Source organism: Acinonyx jubatus, chromosome D4 (assembly GCF_027475565.1).
Source record: "Acinonyx jubatus isolate Ajub_Pintada_27869175 chromosome D4, VMU_Ajub_asm_v1.0, whole genome shotgun sequence".
NCBI classification, from domain to species: domain Eukaryota; kingdom Metazoa; phylum Chordata; class Mammalia; order Carnivora; family Felidae; genus Acinonyx; species Acinonyx jubatus.
The window spans coordinates 52,127,943-52,154,717 of NC_069391.1; the positions used below are offsets into that span (position 1 = coordinate 52,127,943).

The 26,775-nt window shown below is 37.6% G+C and overlaps 1 protein-coding gene across 26 annotated transcripts in view; it reads left to right on the plus strand.

The window, feature by feature from the left end:
- Positions 1-26,775, plus strand: part of BNC2 (basonuclin 2) — a 436,381-nt gene that overhangs the window by 289,576 nt on the left and 120,030 nt on the right. For all 26 annotated transcript variants that reach the window (XM_027047204.2, XM_027047207.2, XM_053205067.1 and 23 more), the window contains one exon: positions 12,160-12,395. In XM_027047204.2, the coding sequence (XP_026903005.1) occupies positions 12,160-12,395 (236 nt within the window). The remainder of the gene's footprint in view (positions 1-12,159; positions 12,396-26,775) is intronic.

Here is a 26,775-nt window from a genome sequence, read left to right on the forward strand (position 1 = left end):
TATTATAAAGTATGATATAATTGGAAATTATTGGTGATATTAGCAAGAATGAAGAGCCACCCACCCTCATAAATTCAGAGTATTTGGGTATTTGAAGTAGGAAAGGGAACAATATTCCCAGTGATCAAAACTTTAAAATCTGACCCCAGAAATTGCTCTTAGAAAATCCTGTCCCTAACAACTTTATTTCTGAACTCTTACAGTAATTGTGGAATGAATTCCATAAAACAATCCCTTAAAAAACACATGTTAAATGTTAATCTATTAGAAATTAAAATCATGCTCTTTGACCTGGAGCTCCTAAAAGCTGACCACTTGATGCTGTTATAATTTAGAATGCGAGGGGGAATTGAGGCAAGAGACATGGGGTTCTCAAAACAATTAGCTTTCCAGTTTAAGGCTCACTTGGCCTTTCTCCCAAAATGAAAGAATGAGTTTCTTTACTTTTTCTTTCTTTCTTGTAAAATTGCTTCAAATTAGTATTTAAAATTTTAAAAATATCCAGGGCAAGACTGGAAATTAGTGATATAAAAGATTTCCTTTTAGGCCGTTTTCATACAAATTTTTCATTGTTTTCCTCTGCAAAGTAGGTGGCTTTGAAAAGTTGCCTCACTTGGCTCACTCCTGATTGAATGGCTCTGAGCTTCACACTGCCATGTCTGAACAGCTGTTACATGGAGTCCACTGGACATCAGGGCCTGAAATATTCGAACATATTCCTGGGAAAACCACCTAACTCACTTGAATCTGGCTTTTAAAGAAAGTTAGGTTTAAAAAAGTTGTGGAAAACTAAGAACTATAAACTATCACTGAGAGCCAGTTTTCTAGGATCAGTGAAAAGCACTTTTATACTCCTACATTAAGAAAAAAAACTATCTGAATATGTTCTTATTTCTGTGACCTTCACAGAAAATATTAGAAGTGAAGTCTGTAGAATTACAGGTTTACATTTATTTTAATTTATTTGAAGGTTTGGGGAGTAATTCCTGTTATTAAAAAATTGAAATAAAAAATAGTTATTCACCTTTCATTTGATAAATGCAAGTTCTTTTATAACCACTCTTCACCCACCCACCCCCAGCACTATTTTATACTTTTGAAAACAGAATTTTGTAAAGAACATTACTTTGTTCTTTAAGTTAGCAATATTGTTAAAAGTGTATATTCGTATTTATTACATATTTTGCATTATGTTTTATACTTAATTTGCATTTGCTTTATACATTTACATTAATGAACCATAAAAATTCTGGCTGTTTCCTTATGTTGATTCTGTTTTTAACAGAAATGAGTTTTCTTCATCCAGACTTAAGTGTCCTTTTGGGGTCTAATCCTGTCAAAGTGTTTATTAAAAGTTTGATATCCAGACCTCAATTTCTCCTTTGTTTTATAGCTAGAAAATTACTAGTTTAAGCTTCGGTTTTTGCCACTTTAAGGAAATCCGGGTAAATTACGTTCGCTCAGTTATCTAATTCACAGTTTAAGAAACTCTTGTATGAATTTTCTTTTTCTAACTAGTATCTATATTGTACAGTTAAGCCCTTTTCTTTTACCAGATAAAATTCCACATACTAAAAAGAGATTCATTTATCTACTGGCTTTTTTTCTGTAGACCTTTTATAAAAGAAAAATAACCTTTTCTTTGTAGATGCTGTTCTTACAGTCTTAATGTGTGACTCTTCTCTGACCTCTGTCCAAAGTCTGGACCAGCTATATATACCTTTTCCTATAGCTATGAGGCCATAAATCTAGCACATTGATCACAGATCTAGTGATCTGTCCTATGATTTTCATAATGTCTGTACATTATGTTCTAGTCTACGCACCATGTCATCAAGCTTATTTTAACAATACTGGATTTCATCTTGCTCTTACCTAGAAATCCATTGGATGCCCCCAAATAATTCTCAAGTAGTAGGAAAGGGAATAGATTATGCAAGGCTTGGTCAGTTTCTGTTCAGCTAGCAGCCCACCTCACTCCCTAAACTGCCACAATTACCTACCTCCACTGTTCTCTAGAGGAGTATAAAGATAAAAGGAGAGGGACATGGGTGAAATTAAGAATTTGGTGGCACAGTAGAATCATGCATTTAGCTTTTCAGTGCAAATACACTAATGGTCTTTTTCTATATTATATTCACTTAACTGTGTTTATCCATTCAACAATATGAGGGCTGGACACCCTTGAGTGGATTATGTGTCAGATATGGTTGCTGCTTAACATCAGGCTCTTGTGATAAAATGGGCACATAAGTGACCCAGTAAATGGGCACCATATGGTTGGGATGTACATGTTTGGCATACATCATTATTGAGACAGTTGGCTCTTAGATGAAGGGACTTCTCCAGAGCTCATGGAAAAAGAAAATGGAACTTGAAGCTAAAAGAAAAATTTAGTCAGAAAGGTAAATAAGAGGGAGGAAAGGCAGTTAAGGAACAGCATTGAAAACAAAAAAAAAATTTTTTAATGTAGTTTAGCAGATGGAACCTTGCTTGTGTCTCCAGCCTCATCCTGTATTATTCTGCTACTCTTTCTCATGTGCTAGCAGAATTGGCTTTGCCTAGAAGAGCCAATTAATTTGTTACCCATTTAAATTATGTTCTCATGTTGCATACCCAGTTTGTAATTCTGTGCATTAATGAGTATGTTTAAGATGTCTATTTTCCTCAGTAGCCTATTAACTTCAAGGTGGCTTGAATCATACCTGTTTTGTTCTCCACTAAATCTCTAAAACTTAGCATAGTGCCTAGAAATATTCATTGAGTGACCAAATGCTAAAGTGCTAGGAATGTTTGAAAGGTAGTGTATAGCTCATTGTGGTTGGAACAGAGGCCTGTGTCAGTCACTAGGATGGATAGTAAATTGATCTGGCCAAGGTTTTCTGACCCAGGTTAAGGACTTTGTGTAAAGGGGGAGTAAGGTAGAAAAGAGCGACTTGTGGGTTGTATTTAGGTTGTATTTAGGCCAGAGAGAACAGAGATAGACCAGACCATCAGGGGTTACTTGCAGTAATGGAGGTGTGAGAGTCTAAAAGTCTGTGCTAAAGTGGTAGAAATTAGGCCAGAGAGGAGGAATTGATCCAGGAGAAACTGTGGTGAAAAAAGTTATGTGTACTAAGTAGCTTGAGATAATTTTGAATGTTTTTGCTATATATAATGTTCAGTTAGAAAAAAACCACCAGCAAGATAGAAATTTGTATCCATGGTGTGGACCTCAACTATATGGAAAAAGTAGATGTAACTATATCAACATGTGGACATTAGCAGTTTTTGGATGATGGGATTATAGATGATTGTTTTATTGTTGTCTTTCGTTTACAGCGTTTTTTCAATGAGTACTTTTGACATATCTAATCAGAAAATAACAACAGTAACACAAAGGTTTGTTTCATGCCTAGTTTCCTTAGTTCTACTTTTCACAGCACTAAGGGTCAAGTACATGTTTACAGTTGAGGACATGGAGCTTGGGTAGGTTAGGATTCACATGCGTAGAGTAAGAGTGGTTGGATTCCTAGAGGCAGCTCATCTTAGGCAGCTGCAGAGGCAGCTCCTCTAGAATCCTGATGCTTCCCGGACATCTCTATTGATTTCCCTTCTACACCCCAAACTAGAAAATCTTAGTCATCCTGTATCTGTGTCTCATCATCTCTGTAAGCATCTGTTTTCTTCCCCACACTTTTTAGCTTGGTCTTGGTTCTGTGTTCTTCATTCCTTGCTTCCTTGAGTTAAGGTAGTGGTCTTCAAGCTTCTGGCTTGCTTGCCAGTAAAAAGAGTTTTGAAAATGAAGAGCCATCCTAACATTTTCATATACTAAGTAACTTGCCAAGGTCATACAGCAAATAGGTAACAGAGCTCAGATTTGAACCTTTGGAATCTGTCCTTAAGAAACTGTCCCTTATTGGGAGGACAACGATCTTTTTTTTTAACACTGGGAATTTTAAATCATTGTTTTAAGTCATTATTATTTTTTTATCTCCTTAACTCTTGTTTCCAGTTCACTGTCCCCAAATTACCTTACTATAAATGCAATCATATGTTCGCTGATAAGTCTTATATCATTCAACTTATACATGCCAGCCACAAGAATTAAGAAAACAATGTAAATAGAAATTTTATTGTTTAATTTGATCAAGATGATAAAATCCAAAACAATGTATATATTACAAATTTTTATAATTTATTAAGCATAAAATGGATTTTTGTTAGAAATAAAACGGATGGGGCTATAATTTTTTTCTTCCCAGATTAGTTCATATATCAGGAAATGAATAATACTTCGTGTAAGAAAGAGAAAAAGGTGCACTATCATTCCTCCGTTCTGCAGATACTACTACTGAGATACTTGCTCACATTAATAGGTGGGATTAGCAACTTTATTCCATCATCATTCAGTTCTTAGAAGTCATTTCAAATTACATGCCCAAAACTACACAATGATCAATTAGTTCTGTTAAAAGGAAAGAAATGAAAATCACATACCTTATTACCTAAATGTTGTCATAGTTATTTACCAATTCAGTTTCTGGAAATTTTAAACCTATTAATGCCTATTTATAAATTTAGCTATTAGTCTTTCATTTAGAGGCATATTATTTATTCTAGTATACACAGAAAAGATTGAGGAAATAAAAATACTGTATTAGTTCAAATAGTTTCTGCAATATGCTTTTTTTTTTTTTTGAAAAGAGATACTTCTGTCATTGCAGATTTAGTTATCTTGACTGAAAATTTTCACCAGTGCTCATGGTCAAATCATGCTGCCAAATCTAATTTAATTTTCATTGGAAAAAATTGAACTCACATTTCAATTCAAATAAAGTGAATATATTAATATGCATTTTGAGAAAATTATTAAAAAATCAATATGTTGTAGACTGGATTTCATAGAGTAGATTACTAAAACAGTCTAGAATAAAATGTGGAGCTAATAAAATTATTCACTTTATTGTGGATTTCTTATTAATTAGTTATGATGTAATATAATATAAACCTAAGGTTTTTATGAAGTGAAAAATATATTAGAAGTCATGAATAAAAAGTCATGGTCTTACTTTGATAATGGGGTTCCATGTGTGTATCACAATATAGTGTTGGATTCTAAGAACAAATTAGGTTAAGAGTCATGTATTATAAAAAAATTTATTAATTTGCCTAGATCTCATGGCCAAACTTTTTGTGTATTTATGAAAGAAGTTACGTACTGCTAAAAAGTAAGTGCTTTAGCATTTAGATCATAATTTATGTTAATTTTACTTTTATTAATAGGATGTGCAAAATATTCAAAATTTTATAAAAAAAATAAGGTGAAAATGATGAATAACCATAACTGAAATATTTTGATATTATTTGATTAAATAATACCTTATTAAGTGATCAGCATAGTTTCTGAAAGAAATCATGCAAAATTTCAAATCTCATGTTTTATCTAGTGTGTCTTACAAATTTTGTAGGTCTAGGAAATATTCAAACTGAATTTACTGAATTTACAATTATTCATATACTCAGAGCCTTTTCTTCCAGGTGATGATTGCTACTTTTAGGGATGAGTGTCAGGATTAATTGAGAAGAATGGTTTAACTTTTAATATGTTGGGAGGCAAAAGCCATTTTCAGTATTGGACACTTTGGCTTTGCTCTTACAGGATATTTTCTAAAGAGTGATTCATTATTCAAATAGGTAGGAATGCTAGAGGTGAGTGCATTACTCCTGTCCCATTTTACATTCTTTCTGAATTCTGAATATTCCAACATAGACCCACGTATCAAGTTCTAGCTACCCTTTACCCATATGGGTATAATCAGGAGAAAAGCACCCCTTCCAGGTTCTTGGTGCTTTTATTAATCATTAAAGGAGGCTTTCACAAAGCCTTATTTATTTCAGCACCCAGGAGAGTTTTCCACACTGAGTCAGCACGGCCGTATAAGGCCAGTCAGAGGATACACCATTATTTTGTAAAGAAGGAAGGGTACGGTTTTTTTTTTTTTTTTTAATTTTTTTTTCAACGTTTATTTATTTTTGGGACAGAGAGAGACAGAGCATGAACGGGGAAGGGGCAGAGAGAGAGGGAGACACAGAATCGGAAACAGGCTCCAGGCTCTGAGCCATCAGCCCAGAGCCTGACGCGGGGCTCGAACTCACGGACCGCGAGATCGTGACCTGGCTGAAGTCGGACGCTTAACCGACTGCACCACCCAGGCGCCCCAAGGGTACGGTTTTTTTAAAGGAGAAATGTGAATGGCTAATCTGTATGTGCATACAGGCCTGTTCTCAGGTGGATCAATTTTAGGAAAGACTAAATAGAGGATTACAGGGTCTGGAAATTGAGTCCCCATGTCTGCATATTTCTCGGAAGGCCTTAACCTCATGTGTAGGCCCATCATAGTTTGAAGTCCACCAAGTTAAGGCATCTCCCAGTGGAGTATTGCAAACATGTTCTACTCTATACACTTGACTCTAGCCCATCCCTTCACCCAACTCTGTCTGTGATTTTTGGTGTGGCATGTGTAATGGTATATGTCAGAGTCATCCGTTTTCAAACTAACCCTGACCATCTCTCTCTCTCGACTCTTCCTCAGAGGGGGGTTGTGGCTCTGTGGCTGTTTGCTCAGCACCTTTCTCAGTGGCTGTTTAGTTACTGCTGACCATGCGCCATATCCCTCAAGCTGACAACTATTGTTTTAGTTAAACTTCGAGGCCCTTGTCAAAATTTTGTATCTAAAATTATAAATCATTCTAATGTTATAAAATATTTAGTAATTTCTATGTCCTGTTAACAAGAAATAAAATTATATCATACACTTTCCATAGCTTTGGCCTTTAGTACGAAGGCTCCATAGATCGCCCATCTGATTCTTTTGTACTTATCTCTAATTATTTTGCCTCAAGTATTACACATTCTTTGGGTAGTCTATTCTCTGACACATATCAGTGGTTCTCAAAGTGTGGTCCCTGGCCAGCAACATCAGCCTCCTGTAGAGACTTATTAGAAATGTAAATTCTTGGGCCCCACCGCAGACCCAATCAGAAACTCTGGAGGCAGTGGTCCAGCAATCTGTGTTGTCATAAGCCCTTGAGGTGATTTCTGATGCACAAAATGTTTGAGAACGCCTGCCTTAGCATCTACCTAGATTGCTCTCCTCCTCTCTCACTTGCTGAATTCTTAGTTGTCATATAAGACAATGCCTTCCTGGCAGAGTTGCCCTCTCTTCTGTATCCTACAGTACTTTATCAAATCTCTTTTCTGGCATTTATACTGATTGCATCTGTCTCCTTTTGAAGGTGGAGGCCACAACATAAATTACTTTTGCATCTGCATGCAGCACCTACCTTGGTGATAAGTTATTAAGTGCTGGTGAATAAATGAATGTATGCATGAATGAAGGAGAAGAGCAATATAGGAGGAGTGGTGATCAATAAGGTCAGCTGCTGTGAAGAGATCATGGAGAATAATGAAGGAAAAAAGCTATTGGATTTCATAGTAAGGCAGGTGTTGGTGACCTTTGAAATGCTTGCTTCAGCAGAGTGATGGGCAAGAAGCCCAGATTGCTGCGAGTTAGGGACTTCCAACATGATGAAGATTTGCAGGTTTCCAGACTTATTGGCTGTTTATCTGAACATGTGGTGGAAACAGAATTTTCTTGGGAGAAATAACTACGTGACCTTAGTTCAGTTACTTAACCTCATTGAGCCTGTGATCTCTGAATAGCCAATAATAGTAATACTGTGTGATTTTTTATTTTTTAAAGGATTAAAGTAGATCATTGTAACCCCCTAGAATGCCTGACATTTACTTAGTACTTACATGGTCATTTCCCTTAGCCCCCCACCCCCACATACAATTTATTTAATAATGCTGATGGTGTCCATTACCCTTTGTAAATTTGTATAAGATATGAAATTGTTAAGGATACCTTTATTCCAGTCATTGGAGAAATTGTGAATTACAATTGGAATTGTGAATTGGAGAAATTTGGGCTGGAACTAGTTGAACCATTGATAGCTGCTTTGAAATTACATGGTATCCAGCTGGAAAAGTACCCCCAAAAGTGGAATATTTTTTGATACAAATTATGGAATCCTACTTCAAGCAGACATATAAGGGGAGTGTGTGGAGAGAGGTGGTTTTTTTTTTTTTTTTTTTTTTTTTTTTGGCTCATGTGGCAGAAAACTTCAGGGGATAGTGCCAGCCTCAGCACTGCCATATCCATATCTTCTATATCAAACAGTATTATCAGTGGTAGGTCTTTCTCAGACCATCTTGCAGACTGTCTTCTATATGATTCTCATTCTCAAGCATATGTATTAGCTACAAATATCTAGGAAAGGGAAGACTTACCAGGAGTTCAAAGTAAAATCCTACATTCAATCTCACCTTTCAGACTTAGGTCACTTGCCCATTCTTAAACCAGTTGCTGTGGCCAGGGGCCTGGGATGTCCTGGTTTTCCTGGCCTGGCTTAAGGAACATTCTAGTCGATGGAATGATTGGTACTTGAGTGTAGGAGAAGAGTGGCTCCCCAAAGGGAAATCCAGTTTCTGGTACCAGAATGAAAGGGAGTAGATGCAAAGCAGACAAAGCATTTGATAACATCTTATTGTATAGAAAAGTGCTTTTTTAAAAACTGTGCTTCCAGGAACCCTAGGGGTTCCACTGAAATGTTTAAACAAGTTGAAGGGAAGAAGAGAGGAACAAATGATTGGAAGCTCTCTAATCCACATGCACTCCAGCTTCACCAAGGGTAGCTTTCGTTTTATATATCTTTATATCCAGTTTTTGTTAAGATTTCATTTCAGGGGTTCCTGGGTGGCTCAACCAGTTAAGCATCTGACTTTGGCTCAGGTCATGATCTGGTGGTTTGTGGGTTTGAGCCCCGTGTCAGGCTCTGTGCTGACGGCTCTGAGCTTGGAGCCTACTTCAGATTCTGTCTACCACCTCCCCCCCCGCCCCCCCCCCCGCCTCTCTCTCTGCCCCTCCCCCCATTCACTGCCTCTCTGTCTCTCAAAAATAAATAAATATGAAAAAAAAGATTTCATTTGAAATGGAATTTGGGAAATACCATTGGTACAGGATAATTTAAGATGGTTAGATGCTTCAAGTATCAAGGTAGGTGACTTTTTTCACTTATTCTCATGAATAAGTTCTTGCCTTACCTCCCATTCATCCCCATTGGCCCACCTCATGTTCCTAAACCCACCAAGACTCAGACTTGAGTTCTCCACAGTCAGATTCAGGAAGATCATGACATTGGGCAGACATCCAGTTCTTAGTTTATTGTTATTATGACACTTAAAAAATTGTCACTTGCCCATTGCCCACCTAGGAGACATCCCCAAAAGTGGTTGACAACTTGGTGACTTGGTATGATCCAAAAGCAGAAAATTTTGATACATTCAAGAAATTTGACAGATAATAAATAATCTTTGATGATCTGTTTAAGCTGAAGTTTGTAGTTGACATCTGAAAGCTGGGTAGTTTAATATTTTTCAAGCCTTCATCTGTGGCTCATCTCCTAGGTAATTTCTGCTTAAATCACACTCTCAGGTTTTTCCTCTTATCTACTGTTGACTTTCTTTAAATACCTGGCCCACCCTTTCATGCTCCATATGTTTGTGTAAATAAAGTTTTATTAGAACACCGCACGCCATTAATTTAAGGCTTGTCTGCTCTTCCTCTTTAACAGCAGAGGTGAGTACTTGTGAAACAGAACATATGCCCCAGAAACCTAAAATATTTACTGTCTGGACTTTTACAGAAAATGTTGTTGACCACATATTTATGTGGCTTATAGTAGTATTCTTACTTTTTGACATATGGCGTATTTATGAAGAAGAATCAGGTAATGTCCTTATCATATTATTCTCACTTTCTGATGTTTTCAAAAGCATTTTTAGGGAAATGTTTTTGCCTTATGTTTCCAGTTGTGCTCTTTCAGTTCTTTGAACAACTTCTCAACAGTTTAGTCCTTTTCAACTTCTTAAACTGCCGACCCTTTTTTGAAGAGTAGGAGGGAGAGAGTAACAACTTTCCACCCAGCCCTTGCACACATAGTACACACACCTGCATGTACTTAATGCATGACTATAGGTACCAAACATAGGTACAAAAATCAAGATTTAGTGTCATCTTACTTTCCCTCTACTGAGCCCGCTTGGTTTCATATTTGTGGTCATAGCAGTGTATTTGGTGAAGAAGTGTTTGATGCAGGCCAGGAGGGTTGATGAAGGGAAATGGGGAGAGGAGCAGATTTTCCCTGACCTGGCCACTGGATTCTTTAAGCAGAGCAGCTTACTCATCAGAAGGCTGAGTAGAAAAGCTGTATTTGAAGAAGAACAGGGATAATAATACCTCATTCCTGCATTTTTGCAGTCTAAATGCCCTGTGGAGTGAGAGAAGACTTCAATCCCTAGGCTTGTGAATCCCTTATCTTTCCCAAACGTTAAATTAATTTTTAAAGCTATTTATTCAAAGTTGACTTAACCACTAGAATAGGAAAGATCAGACAAATCAGCTTCAAGAAATGAAGTATGAGGAAACCCGAACTCTTTGACAAAGTATTCCTGGGAGTAAATGTGTTGAATGAAGCCAGCGGGTAAATGATAAGGGCCTTTACACTGTGGATGTAAGAAAGCAATTTATCAAGAGTACATGAACTCTCTGGTGACCATAAGTCAGGAGGAAACGAGAGTGGAGGAGGAACCCTGGAAAAAATACATTTGAAATACTTAAAAAAAAAAATGTGTGTGTGTGCATGTACTTTTAAATACCTGCATTAATATGCAGAAATACTGGCATATTAAAACAGGAGTAGCTCAGTGTGCACATATACAGTTACCTATACTGTGAGGAGGTCAGGTGGTGGAAGAGTGGTAGAGAAAGGCCAGGCATTGGTTTAGAACTTGGAGAAACCTTGGGCACTCTCAGATGTAGTTATGATTTGAGCCTGGTTGTTGTCTGGTATCCATTTCCCTGACTTACGAGTTTAGATGACCATCTTTCAGGCTCACATGTTTATCTTTTCTAATCTCTGGAAGGTCATATGTGTATAATTCTGACAGTTGATCTAAGGCTTTTGTGTTCTCTTAACCAGTTCAAAGCACCTCTCCTTCATTATCTCAATCTTTGCAGTGTCTCTTTGAGCCTTGTAGATGAGACAATGTTATCTTAATTGTTCACATTAGAGAAACTGAGGAAAATGTAATTACATTATCTGCGGTAGCGTTCCCAGGAACTCAGATAAGGATGGGGACTGGAAGGTATGACCTTATCTTGGCTTTTAGATCTAGATGTAACTTCCTACATATGAAGAGAAGAAGGCCTCAAGTGTTTACTGCAAGAATGGTCATCCTGTTTTCTGTACTGACATAATGCTCCTGAAATACACAGAAATTCTTCAACTTCGATTTTTCTCATTTCCCACGCCTCCCCTTTTTCATCTGATTCTAAACCCTTATCATAACTGTTAATAAAAAGGGACTAAGTTACAATTTGTATTTTTTTTTTTGTGAACATGCCAGGGAACATTAAACTGTCTAACAGGTGAATAGCAAGAGGGAGAGTTGAAAGAACTACTTCTTGGGATAATCCTTGCACGCTAATTTCGTTTGAGTTAAATTACTAGCCCTCTACACAGATGTCACACTTTCCTTATTCCCTCAAATTAGGCCTTTTACCCCTGTAGTCTCAAGAACGTGTTCCTGTTCCTCTTTAAACCGTTCAGGTATTTCTGATCTTATTCAGAAAACTGGTATCCGTTGAGCCTGCTCTTATGGCAGGAGTTGGGAATTGTTTGTTGGTCTGTCTTTGGTGAGGGGTGGAGGACACCATGGTAACTTGGGCTGAGCCATAGTTCAATTAGCAAATTAATTAGGTTTTTAGAGCCAGCCACAGTCATTTAGAAACATTCTCAGTGGCTCTCTTTCTAAAAGTCAAATGTGTTTCACATTTGCTGTCGTCTGCAATTTATAAACCATCAAAAAAAGAAAAAAAAAAGCAAAATAGGAAGGGGGTGGGGAGAGAACTATTTACATTGCAAAATTTTGCTTCAACATCTGTGGTTATGATCCATCTGTAGAAATGGAGCCCTGATAACTTCCAGTGACTTGTTTCTACTTTCTTTGTCTCTGTCCTTTCCCTTTCCGGAACTTTGGTGGGACCACCACAGCCTTGGATAAGCTCAGCACGCAGCACCTATACCACCCCACCCAGGTGGAGATTGTGCAGTCCAACGTGGTGTTCGACATCAGCAGCCTGATGCTCTACGGGACACAAGCGGTGCCTGTGCGGCTAAAGATCCTTCTAGACCGTCTCTTCAGTGTCCTGAAGCAGGAGGAGGTGTTGCACATCTTGCACGGCCTGGGCTGGACTCTGCGGGACTACGTCCGGGGGTACATCCTTCAGGTAGGGGGAGGACGATGAAGCTCGCTCGTGTCTGGGCAGCTCTAGGAGGGCTTGAGGGAGAACCCTTGCAAACCTGGTCTCTTTCCTGCCCCTTGCAGGCCTGGGCATGCGCACCCTCTTCTGATGAAACTGGTCCTTTTGGCAGGCTTGTCAGGGAACCGGAGGGAAGGCAGTGTGTCCCAGCACGCTGGCATGGGGCCTCAGTGGCGGATATTAAAAAGGAAAAAGTGGCCTGTTGCCTAGTGTTGCTTTGTTTGCATCTTTTCAAATGCAGTGCTCTCTCCCTACAACATGAGCTTCCTGCTTCTCCAACAAGTCTGACTGTAGCCCTACTAAAAGGAAGGGCTCTTTGAGGTGGGTGATGGGTATATGAAAATCTGAGATTACATTTCATCTGGGTTTATAGAGCTTTAGCTGGCACTGAATTGGTGCATTTGGTGATTTTTGGGGGGTTGTCTGTGTACCCTATTTGTTGCTTCTTCATCCGAGTCAAAAGAACTGTAACCTCTGTAAACTCCCTGCTTTTATAACTAGAAAACCCTCACATTCCAAAACACACAGACATTGTTATAGATGTGGCTTTCACAACACCTGTTCTTCTAGCTTGAGCTCCTTCTTTGTGTCAGTGGCACTTCCAGTCTGGTAAGGGCCTTTTTAGACTTTTCCTAGAGGCCTGCAGCCTCCACTTCCCACCCCCGCCCCCAACCTCCCTGCATTTTTTTCGTCATTTTTTGCAGTATGAGTCGTTTTGCATTGTGTACTTTGCCTCTGAAATGTTTTTATGGCCATCTGTCTTCCTACGACCCTTGAAGGGTAAATGTTGAAAACAGCATGTTGGGAGACCCCAGGATCCAAAAAGACTACACTGGACGATGAAGAAGTACTCCCTCCTGCCAAAGGAGATCACAGTTGGAGAAGGTAGAATCTGAAGTGATTTTTGAAATTTCTTATGGGGATAATATCAGGAGAATTGACCCCTTCAAAAAAAAAATTGTTTTTGGCTCTGCCAGGCTCGTTTATTCCCTGAATTGCCCTGTGCTGTGTCCAAGCCCTTGGCTGCCAGCTTGGTATGTGATGAGTGGGGAGCCTCACATCTCCCCCTTGCTTTAACCTGGCATAAAAACACACACATTCCTGTCGTTCTCCTATGTGGTACCTCCAGGTGTTAGCAAGGGCAGGAGAGCAGAGAGGTATGATGGCAGGAAGTAGAGAGAGACAGAAGGTGGAATACCTGTCGGCTCCCGTGACTGCTTTGGTTAGCACTGAATCATTACTTAGTTTAGTGAGATGTCAACTTGGAAGGCACAGAGAATTTGGCCCTCAGAAGACAAGATGATGATGATAATAGGAATAATTATATATTACGTTTTCAGTTTATAAAAGACCTTCACAAGCATTATCTCATTTGCCTCAGGATGGGGCCATTTCAGTGGGGTGAGTGGAAAGTTAAGTGCTGGGTGGTCAGGGGACATGAGGGGGCATGAGGTCCAGGAGGAAGGGGCCAGGAAAAATAAAGCACGGAACCAGTTTCACAATCCCTGCTTATCCTGGCCTGGAGATACATATGGTACCACATCTTTCTACAGTCATTTCTACAACATGATTATTAATATCCATTTGGGATAGCTCTTACTCTACAGAAAGGAACAAAACGCTTGCACATTTTTGAACAGAAGTATTAGCTTGGCTAAGCACTCTTTATTCAAAACCTGAGGTGGTATGCCCCAATCTAGTACCATCTTTACTGTAATACCATCAACGCTGTATTTCAGTTCTATGTGTATATTTTTACCTAAGACATTTGGAGCACAGTATCTTCCTGTCCAGACAGATATGTGAATGACTGATTATTTGCCCTCTTAACCCAGTTCACTATAGCATTTTGATGACAATAAATATAGAACCTGCTGGATGTTCTGTGATATGGTCCTAATGTTTTGCCTTGACCAGTACCTATTCTTTGTTTTCCTGGAAATTAGTATTTAGGTGTTAATTTTTCTCCATTTTAGCATATCTCTAAGGCACACATTGAAAATGTGCTTTGAAATATACTTCATGTTTCTTTTTGTATGGGGGCCCAGGTTTTAACAATACAAAATTACAAGAGAAATTAAGTATGAGAGGAAAATTCGGCAAAACTGTGTACTGAAATTTATAAAGTCTCTTATTTGGGAGTGAAATGTTACACTTAAAGAATTCTGTCAAAAATAAAAAAGAATTCTGTCATTTATTATGATACTTAAGTTATAATTAATTTTTATTAATTTAATACAGATTTTGACAAAATCTTAAACTTAATATAGTCTGTTTCTCCTTTCAGAGCCTAGAATTGACATTTATGATACTTAAGTTATAATTAATTTTTATTAATTTAATACAGATTTTGACAAAATCTTAAACTTAATATAGTCTGTTTCTCCTTTCAGAGCCTAGAATTGACATTTTGAGAAAATCATAGATGATTTTTACACTAGAAGAACACTAGGTTTAGTTTCTATCTTGCTTTATTGATAGGATTGATATAATATAGATTTTATTTAAATGATGCTTTTTGTTACTCAGTTTTTATCATCTGCTTCTTATGAAAACAGTTCTTGGTTTAGGGAAAAATCAAAAGGTTGAAGGATCCAAAACTATGTAGTGAGAAATGCTCATTTTGCTTGAAAAAACACTAAAAAAAAACAAGAGTTAGGCTTATAGAAATAAACTGTTTTCCTCTACAGCAATGTGATTTGGTTATTGGCCAATATTTTAAAAATTATACGTAGTAATGATCAGGTATACACAAATGACTTTGAATATAATTATATGTAACATTTTTATGCAAGTAGACTGTAAAATGTGTGTCCAAAGTTTGTGGAATCTTATAATGCACTGTTAGTGTACAAGTCATTTTATCTGGCTAAAACTCAATTGTCTTGTAGCCCTCAAGGCATCAATTTTAGCATTATTGCTCTCAACAACAGTATATTGAATATTATGTCAGTTAAAGGAGAATAATTATCAAGGCAAGTTAGGGTGGCTGTTAGTCTTACCACATATTGACTTGGTTAGCAGTTGGGTATAGATTGTGTTACTGGGGAAATGAAGATGTACAGTAAGTTGAACTGGTGAAGCCAGGATATTAATTTAACTCTCCCTGGGCCTAAACCTACATCCCTTATGTATATACAGCTACTGCTGGTTTCAGAGATAGTTTTGAATGTGGAAGAATAGCAGGTGTCTGATCTGATTTTGAATTTTGGGATGTGGGGGAAAAGAGGAATAGACTGTTCAAAACTATCATTTACAAGTGTATATGAAGAGATTATTAAAAGAAAAAGGGAGATGATAGTGATGCCACAGATTCACTTAGAAGACTAGCAATATCTTTCAAGAAGCCTGTGCTGTTTTGATAAAAACTACTTTTAACTTATATAATTATCCATGTAATTCATAAGCGAGACAGCAAGGTGTGATATGTATAGCATAACTTGGACCACAATGACTTAAGAATCCAGGTAAACCTTAAAGGCAGAAAACCTCAGACTCTCCTGTGTAGCAATTAGAGTGTTCATTCATAAAGTACAGAAAAAGTGAGGTAGATTTTAGGCATTTTTCCACAAAATAGCAGAAAAAGGAAATAGGCAATTAGATGCTAAAATCTAAATATGAAGGACCATAAGATGTTTTTTCTGCTGCCAAAGAATAATTCTTTTTTCAAGTCTATATCTCATGGCACATATATTGACAGTAAATAAAAGCATTGTCCTGCTCTTTCCCCATTTTCCCTGTCTTTGACCTAGGATACAAAGAATATACGTGATCATCATCATTGAATTTAATCATTTAAAAATCAGGTGTTCACCCAGTCATTTTTCCGTTTGAACTTGTAACTGACTTGCAGCCCATCTGTGGAAATCTCTTGCTTTGCAAATGAGTCCTGCCAGAATTCAGAGAACCATATCAGACACTTCGAATAATTAGCTAAGGTGTCAGCAGCCTTGTGAGAGGGCGAGTAGTGATGCACATTTCAAATCACCTGTGTCTTGAAACGATCAGAACTAATAGAACCATCAATACTTTAGGAGAATATTTCCCAGAGTATTCTGGGGGCACTAGTCTTCCAGAGGTCTAACTTTAGATTTGGCAGCAACTGTACTCAGGATCTTTCTGATAGAGCCTCAGGGTACACCTTAGCATAATAGAGGCTGTGAGAAGTTCTGGAATAAGTGGCTTGTGAGAGTAGGTAAGTAGATTTCCACCAACCTTCTTCACTTCCGAGCCTTTTCCAATCAAGCTTATTAGAACTCTTCCTCAGCTTGAGGCATTACGTATAAGGATTCTTCTGCCTGGACTCCCCTACTCCTCTCTCTACATGGGCAATTACTTGTTCTTTAGGTGTCAGCCAAAGTCCTACTTTTTCACAGAGGCCTTTTTCATCCAGGTTAAGCAGTGTAAGTCTTTTCTCGTGTGGCTCTACCTCAGGACTGTTTCCCTCAAGCTCCAGTCCAATTTAAAATCAATCAATTAAGTCAACTGTTAAAATGTTTTTTTTCTTGACTTCCTCACTAGAGAATGCCACAGAGGCAGGGCACTCAATAAATATTTGTTAAATGAATGGGTAAAAAAAATCTGCTTAACTTGGTATAGCTTGATGTTTCACCATGGAACTCATGGAATATGCAGTAACTTCAGTTGGTCCAAGGGTCTTTAGCCTTTCCTCAGGTTTCCCAGGTACCAAATGCTGTAACAACAGATGCGCTCCTGAGGGTGGATGGGAAGAGGAACAAAGGCTCCCACACCCTCTAGCTAGTGGTCGGTGTAGAATTAAGTGTTCTGTGGTATCCATGTGTTAGAAAACATCAATACTCAGCAAACACTTGTATTTAAACAGCCCTTTGCAGAGCAAGTTCACATACGTTAGCTCTTTGAATCCTCTTCTACCATTCTCTTGTAGATATTGCCAGTGAATTAACATTTGGAGTAGATGAAATTCATAGGGATTGACTGACTTTTCCATGATCACAGAAGCTGTTAACTGGCACGGTTAATGCACTCCAAGCTTCCAAGGATAAGAACCACTTATCTCTTATTTATCACTGTAACCCAGCTCCAAGCACCCAGGCTGGCACATAATCTTCCAAAATATCAGAGGGAGAAAATTTTGAAATCTGATTTGAACTCAGGTCTCTGATTCTATGTGGAATTACTTGTTTTTGTTGTTGTTGTTTAAAGACTATCAAGCTGTCTTTCCAGAATGTAATATGTGAGAGCCTTGTAGCATCAGAGTAGCATGGATTAGGGAACGGAGAAGGCCTGAGAATCTTGAACTAAGAGGTAGTTAAGATGACTCTTGCATTCAGTGACAGATATTATCCACCTGACCTTAGTGAAATTGGTTCCTCTTTTGTGTTCCTTTTCTTGGGCATTTCTTAATATTCCACCTGCTTTTAGGTTACTTTCCCCAGTTTTTTTTTTTCCCATGACCCCAGCTTTTCTCTAAATCTGATATTTATCATTAATGCTTTATTGTAAATTCTGCTCTTTGGCTTATCTTTCCAGGAGTACATGCCTTTTGAAAGTATTAAAAAACCTAATCAATTAGATTTCAACTATATCATGTGCATGGGGTAGAGCAGACAAGAAATAGCTCTTTTCTGGGTCCATAAAAGGATATCAAGTTGAATGGCAAAAGGGGACACTGGACATTGAGTAAGAAGATTGGGCTAAAGTCCAATATATGTATGTGAGTGTGGAAAATTTGCCATTCTCAGCCGTAGTTTCTTCATCTTCAAAACTGAGATAACCCCTTACACCCTCTTGCTCTTGAATGGCAAAAGGTGAAATGATGTAGATGAAAACATGTTGTAAAGGCCTACTCAAGTTGGTATTTTTCACTTCTATGTATGTATAAACCTAATTCTGATCAATAACAACAGGGAAATATCAGGTGTCAAACCTGTTTCCCTGCAGATATCGAATGCTTAGAAAAAGATAAATACATTTAAGGCTTTCGTTAATAGGATAAATGCTAGTTGTTTTAATAAATAAACCCTGAAATACTAGTGGCCTTAACAACAGGAGTTTGTTTCTCTCTCTCAGCAAGACCAGTCAGCATTCCTGGTTGGTGAATGTTTTCCTCCCAGAGGTGATTTGATTTCCCCAAACTTAGGGCCTCTGCCATTTTATGCCTCTGCTATTCTCTGGGGCCTCAGACTCCTCATCCAGGTGGAGGTTCTGTGTGGGAGGTTTTCATGGACCAGGTTTGAAAGCAGAGTGGGCCACTTCTTCCACATGTCACTCATTGGAGCTTACATCTAACTGGGGCCAAGTGCCTGAGGGAGTTAGGACACATAGTCTCAGACTGAGTAGCCACTTCCCAGCTGTATGTTTGCACCACGGAGGATGAGCACAAATCAGTGCCCCACTCAGGTGTGGTAGAATAGCCATAATTCTACCTTCTTTTTATACATTGGACAAGGAAAGCTTAGGACAGCAGACTAGTGTATTAAAGCGGGTTCATGGGTTTGAATTCTAGCTCCATTTCTTACTCAATGTGTGAAAACAGGCCTGTATCTTTATCTGCCTAAGCCTTGGTTCTCTCACCTGGAAAGCAGGGATACTGTTAGTACCTCGTGGGTTTACTGTGATGATAAAATAAGATGATGCATATAAAGCATTTAGTAGTGCCACTTGCTAAGTATCCAGTAAATGTTAACGATTAGCATAATGATAAAAAAGATGATGATATAGACTCTTGCCAACATGGCCATTTTAGACCTTTATGTATAAAGCAGCCTTAAATCCTGGATTTTTTTTTTTTTTAATTTCATTGTATCTCTTAGAACAGAATGCCTTCCCAGATAGTCAGGCAAAAGAGTAGCTACTATTCAGTTGTAAATAAGACATACACACATACGTACCTACACACACAAACCTGCATATAGGTACATATGTAATACATACTTGATTACAAATAAGAGCAGGAAGTATAGTGACAAAGACTTTGGAGTGGGGCAGACTTGGGTGCGAATCTTGGATTCAACTTTTGATGGCTTTGTTACCTAAGGTAGGTCATTTAATGTATTCGAACTTAAGTTTCTTCATTTATAAAGGTTAAATGAAATGATGTTTAAAAAGTACTTAGTGCAGTAACTAGCCCACAACACTCTAATTAATATTAACTGGTACTACATTTTGAATGTGTGAATATGTATTTGTGCTTTTTCTTCTTTTAAGTTTTCAAGTAATGACTTACTCCATTAATGACTATCATTTTATTATCCTTGCATTTCTCTTATTTTATCAGCTCTTCCAATATGCTTCTAAGCACCAGGCACAGAATGAATGACTACTTAATGAATTTATTAAAATGATTAGAGTATCTGGGCTTTCACCCCACTACATAAAGCAAAACTTACTCAAAATAGACACCCTTTCTTATGGATATTACCTGACCTCACAGACTTTTAAGAAATTTCTGGAGCAGAAAGAAGAATGGATCTAGGTTTAAATTCGTTTAGGTAGTAAACGAATAGCAATAGACTCGATAGCAAGAGTCAAATAGCAAATTTTACTGATGAATTACATTTGCTGAGTACACAAGAGATCTCTCAGGAAGCTTTCACTCTAAAGGACAAAGCAGCCGTAAACAAATCATGCAGGTTGCATGATCAGAATTGTAAGAGTATACAGATTACCCATAGTAGTGACCCAGAGGAAGGATTATTTGACTCTCAACTGAAGACTGGTTTATCACCACCATAATGTAAGGTGTCCTTGCATTATGTCAATAATATGTGAATCTTTTTCAGAAGAGAAAGATTACAGGTGTGAATGATCAAGATCCCCCGTCTTTGGCAGGGATATACAAAAGGTAGATGGTTCAGGGCAATGTTCTATATTTATAGTGTCTGTTTTCTAGAGTGCTTGGACTACTCTACAGATGTTATCCCAGCAATTCTCTTAGCCTCCCTATTAGAGAGATAGTTTCAGAGACAGTTATCCCTGGTTTTAAAGTTATCGTGGCTGAAGGCCTCATGCAGGGTCAAAGCTGGAAGTGGAATACAGGGATTTTGAATCCTTTGCCAAAGCTCTAACTATTTGAACAGCAATGAAAATAAACACCTTATATCCAAGGACGTAGCTTGATGTTTTGTGCTCAGAGTTAAAATAAAAATATTCCTCCCTTTACCCTTGCAAAGTAGAAATAGATACCTCACCAAACTCTAGGATGGAATGCAGTGATGGGTAGAATAGAATTTGTGTCTGTGGGACATGGAGAGAGGGTTTGTGTTCCCCAGGAGGAATAAAAAATGAGCCCACAGCTCTCTGGCCATTCACCATTTGATAAGAACCAGTTCAGATTTACTTGAAATGGATATTCTCTCTGATGGCACTGATTAAACCATATGGTCTCCAGAGCAACACTTTGACATGCTCCTTGTTGAATTTGAAGTGGAAGGCTCCTGAGCTTTGGGTTTAGACCTCAATTCTACCATCAATTAACTCTCTAGCTTTGCAAAAAATACATAATTTCCATAAGCCTCATTTTTCTGATACCTTCTTACTGGAGTTTAGAGAATAAAGGGAAGTAATTTGTTAAATTCATAGTAGAGGGGCACCTGGTTGGCTCAATTGGTTGAGCATCCGACTCTTGATTTCAACTGAGGTTCATGAGTTCGAGCCCTGCATCAGACTCTTTGCTGACAGTGTGGAGCCTGCTTGAGATTCTCTGTCTGCTCGTCTTCTGCTCTCTCTCTCTCTCTCTCACCCTCTCTCTCAAAATAAATAAATAAAACTTAAATTGTTTTTAAAAAATAAATTCATAGTAGAGCTTAGTAAATATTCTTTAAGTAAATCCCTTTTCCAGATCACCAGAAACTTTTTGATTCTTCAACTTGTCTATATAGTTTATTTGAGCTACGATGTCTTTTTCTAATAATTCCCCCAATTTGACAAAAGGGACAGGTAGAGGATGAGAGGGGCTTGCGCAAGAACTGAAATCTATTATGACTGTAGCAAAGAGTCATAGGAAGGCTCTCAAGACCCAGCCCCAGTCTGCCATCTGTTTCTTTTGAGTGACCTACATTTCACATTCTCGTATGTGAAATCATAAAGCACTGTGAAAAAGTAGAAAGTGAGATGAGCATCTGCGTGGGTTTCTGGAAGCTTTCGCTAAATCCATACAGATGGGACAAACATAAATAAAGATACACTTATTTGATTCATGTATGATAGTCTTATAAGTAATGCCAGCAGCAATTGGAAAATAGAATGTGGGCCAATACATTTGCTAGTAGAATTAAAGTGACCACTGCCAAATTGAATTACTCTAGGAAGACCTGTTGAAAGAAGAGATTCTTAGGGAAGAAGAGAGATATTGTTACATAGCAGAAAGGATGGAACAAGATTTTTCCGTACAGGAAGAATGCTGTGTTGGGAAGAGGTGTGAACAAGTTTATGGGGGAGAGTTGCATTTCAGTTAGATGAGCAGCACTGAGCTGTAGTTTAGGTGAGTGTGTTAGATCAGGCCTGAGCCTGTTGCTCAGAAGCTCTTCTGGATTCAGCTGATAATTTGCCTCACATCCCTTTCTTTTTCTTTTTTTTTAATTAGTTTATTTTTAAAATATTTTTTAAGCTTTTATTTTTAAGTAATCTCTACACCCAACTTGGGACTCAAACTCACAACCCCGAGATCAGGAGTCACATGCTCTACTGACTGAGCCAGCTGGGCACCCCGCATCACATCCCTTTCTAAGGGGGAATGACTGGTGATTCTTTTGGTTCACAGATATGGCATTTGTTGCTAATAACCCTCAAAAAGGCCAATCACTGGCTAGTGGCTTTATGAACAGTTGTTTTAGAAACCCACCACTGAGGTCCTGTTGCTACCTAGAAAGTGTTTTCATTGATTGGTGGCACTGAGTAAGCTGTTGTGTTCTCTCTCTCTCTCTCTCTCAGTCAGTCACTGTAGACTTGGGGATTGGAGAGTAGAACAGTTTTGCATTTCAACAAAGGAATGTCTTACATGTCTATAGTAGACCATTATTCATAAGGTCCCCAAATAAGAGAATGGGGTATCAGTTGGTATGCATTTTCTGTTCAGAGGTCATCTTCAGTTTATTGTGTGTTTCTTGCCTATAGGCCCCAGGAAAGCATTTCTCAGAGACTTTGAGAACTGAAGGTCCTGTCTGTAAGGAAATACTTTAACCTGGTTTTCTTGTTCTCATGTAATTTTCTCTCTTTAACAAAGCCATAATAATAGTGTCAGAGGCAGCTTTCTAGTTAGTATGAGTAATGTGGTTGCTGGATTTTCTATTTTTATTTTAATATGCGTTTCCTGCTGTGGATTTTCTTTTTCTTTTTTGGTTTTAAAAATAGCAGTTGAAAAAGTGTTGTAATTTGAAGACTCTGGTGCACACTGCATCCTCTCTGGGATGCAATTCTAATGCCTGTGCACAACAGGCATTTCTTTCAGATTCCTCCGTGAAATAAATAGAATGTTTGGAACACAGACGACTGAAAATACTGGCTTATGGTCATGTTAGTCCAGCCTTCAAAAAAATTGACATTTAAACAATAGAGTGTCTATCTATAGGTTTTTGTCTCATATTAAGCCTATTTATTTTATGGTGTGTTGATAAAACACAAAGTGAGGTAGTCAGGGACATACCTTCAGTCCCTTCATTCATTTGCCTCTTTTTAAAAGTATGCACACATCTTGAGAAATTTTGAATTGACAACAACAAAATACACTTAAATTCCCCTTGAAAGAGTAATTAAGAGCTACTTGTTTCTGCGTCCTGTCATCTCTGCCAGAATTGGAGTTCATGCTGAGTATATTCCATTGAGTCAGCCATCATTCCATCACCAGCCGGGATTGCTTTTCCACGTATTGACATGTGAGGGAATGTCTGCCTTGCAGTAGCCATGGGCTTGTGCCAGATTTTGAGATCCATAGGGGCAGTGCTGGGAGCTTTTCAATTCTGAATCAGAGATCCAATTCATAATAGCTGAGCCAGGGAAACCGGGTTGAATCTGTGGCCAAAACCACGGTAAAAAACTTTTTTTTTTTCCTTTTCCCTTTTCGCAATGCTTTATTGCTTTAAAATATGAGTGCCTCTGTCCATTGATCCTCCAGTGACTTTACGCTGGATTCAAATTGTGGTCTCTTAGGTGAAAAGGTCAGTGTTTTATTCATTCAGCCACACATCGATGGAGATTAACTGAGAGCAGTACAAGACATTTGGATCCTGCCAGACCTAGGGCACCTGAAAGAAGTTTATTTCTTTTCTCCCTAGCCTTCACTATGCCTGCTGCAGAAGAGGATGGCCCTGTCTTCTGGGAGTGGGGGAGGGTTTTGATTGGCTGTGTGTTAACTGCCTCAAATCCATGGCCATAGGGTGAGTAAGAACCCCTGAGAATCAAATATGTCATCTATGTAGCATCACCTGATTTAGTGCTTTTCCTCAAGTCTGAGATGTCTCAAGGGGCCTTTTTTCCTTTGCAGCACTGATCTTTCAATGAGGTGCTAGTGTCTGTCCTGAGCAATAACAAGGAAAAACCATGAAGTGTGAACAGCTCTTATTAGGGGGGTAAATGTCATTAACGCCTTTGTAGCCTTCCTTGCAATCTGAATGCTCTTGTCAAGAGAGTGACTTACTGAAGCCTCCTTTAAAATCATATAAATGGAATATAAGATGGTGAAGTTTTACATTTTAATTAAGCAAGGCCATTAGCTTCCTTTACTTATGCATTTTTGTAGTCAATTACGCTTGTATCCAATAGGGTCGACCCTCTGAAATAAGGCTACTGAAAAACTGTCTACAAAAATTATTTTAAGGATTTGAGAAACAGTTTACTCTAAATCAAAATTCAGATATTTTTTTATGATTGTGGGGAACAGATGCTTCTCTCTGTTTTAATTTTATAGACTGATACACTCCTGTGCCTGACCAAAATGTGCATATTTTATAAATGGTATGGGAAAATGCTAGCATTTCAAGTTAATGAGTGGGTCAGTCTGAATTAATGAAAAGTCTGAAGCATATAATGTTAAAATAATTTTATTATTTTCATTACATAAATAGCAAATTTTCTCCATCTGTGAATTGTCTCCTGAAGCAAAATTTTTATATGCGAAAGATTTGCTTAAGTAAATCTCTTGTGCAAGTTTGAGATTTTCATTCTAGTCTCTTGTCATTCTGGGTTGTGTCTTTGAGTTAAAAAATAAAAATATGTTGGATAGTTGTGTGACAGTAGGGTCAGATGCAGAAAGAAAATTGTCTTTTTTACTAAGCATATTAATTTTTAATAAGGAAAAATGAATTGAGACATCTGGTTAAAACTTTGGGGAGGTAAATCTAGAAAACTTACAGGCAAGTTAGAGGTGGTAAATGGAAATTAACCATATGGTACCTGTTATTACTAATTTAAGATGTATAATTTAATGTGTTCTGTTTATTTAGTGTACAGTCTTTGTTTCAAATTTGGTCTTCCATCCATTTTTAAAAATTCCATTAGGTCACAGCTTTCCTTTACATTGTTTTTTTCCTATTCTCAGGAAAATATATTCAGGAAAATATATTCATTTAACAAAGTGCTGCTATATTCAAGTGATAAAGAGATAGACACTATCCGTTCTGTTACAGCTCTCCGTCTAGTTGAGATTGGGGCTCAAGTTAAGCTAACTGAAAACAGAGGTCATTAGTGTACATGTTGTAATGAATATATAAGCATGATCTATAATTAGTGCAATAATGAGTTATATTTAAATAGACTCTTTGGACGTATTTCCAACTTCCCTGAAAGGTTAATGCCTTAAAGAATTTTCAGCATTCCTATCTTGATTGTACTATTAATTCAAATTCTGCAATTAAATGACTGACTAAACAAAATTAATTTTAAATCCGGCTCCCACTTTTTGAATTAAAAACATTATTTTAGTTTGAATTAATGAGATTTTGCTGTCTTATTATGGAAAACACACCTATTTATTAAATCACAGATTGTAAGCAGCAACAAGGTGTTTCCTTCGAATTCCTTAACTCATAAATGTTTTGACAAGTTAATAAAAACTTACTTTAAAAATTCCCTTTTAGTGAGACTCCAAAGATCATTTTTAACTCCATCAGGATCAGTTTGCAAAAGCTACCCATGAAGTCACTCACTTGACAAGCAAATCTCCATGGAATTTCTGCTGTCATTGCCACTTGGGGAGTAATTGGGCCAATTAAAATGTAGATGATTTATATTAAATATAGTGCCTATTAAATTGCGAACATCAAATTTGGAATGAGTCTGTATTCTCTTTGTTAGTTTCCTTCACTCAGTGCACAGAATTTTAGTTCACCTGATTGCTTATTTGACTCATAAGTAATGTATGTATATAATTAAGGAAGGTGATAGTCTGGTACCAGTAGGTTCTTCTTAATGGAAAGTGGTCTTGGATTTGGTAGCACAATAAGAAAGGCCATCTGACAGCACTGTCTGCTTTGTTGTTTCTTTTCTCTGTGTTCTGACTTACACCTGGATACAGGTTATTAATGTAAATTATGATTTCTAAGGTTCACATTTTAGGATAACTTTGCAAAAAGATGTCTGGAATATCAAGATTATCGGAAATGTACAGTAAGACTTCATGAATGTTTTTCAAGACACCAGATGGAAGGAAGCTTTACTGCATTATATTTCCCATATGGAAAAGTATCTGGGACCTGAAAGGGGCACACCCTTGGAGGGGGGAATGCTTCTTAAAAAGGAACTTTATAAAAGAATGCTCTAGTATAGAGTTTTCATGCATGATTTATTCACTTGAGCATATTGCTTTGAAGGCCCAAACAGCATCTTGGATATATGTTGTGGTTTTCCAGACCTGAGAAGTTGTCTGATGGTTTAAATTTCACAAACTGGTTAGATTTGCCTATGCCACAGGTCAGATACGTCTTGCTGAGTCTGGTCGCCATCTATTTTAGTCAGGGTTTAGCTTTTGTTAAAATTGTTGAATTGGGTTTGTTCATGAAAAATGTATCTTTCCTTTACATGTTATTTTATATTAACAGAAAGTCAAGATGGTAGAATTTGTTTATAATTTTTTATTGAGATATAATTGACATATAGTATTATATTCATTTCAGGTGTACAACATAGGGATTTGACATTGTGTGCCTTGCAAAATGATCACCATGATAAGTTTTGTTACCATCTATCAGCATACAAACTTAAAATACTATTATTGACTATATTCTCCATGGTGTACTTTGTGTCCCCATGGTTTATTTAGTTTGTAACTGGAAGTTTGTACTTCCTGATCCCCTTCACCCATTTTGCCTACCTCCTAATCCCTCCTAACCCCACTTCACTATGGCAACTACCAATCTGTACTCTGTATTTCCAT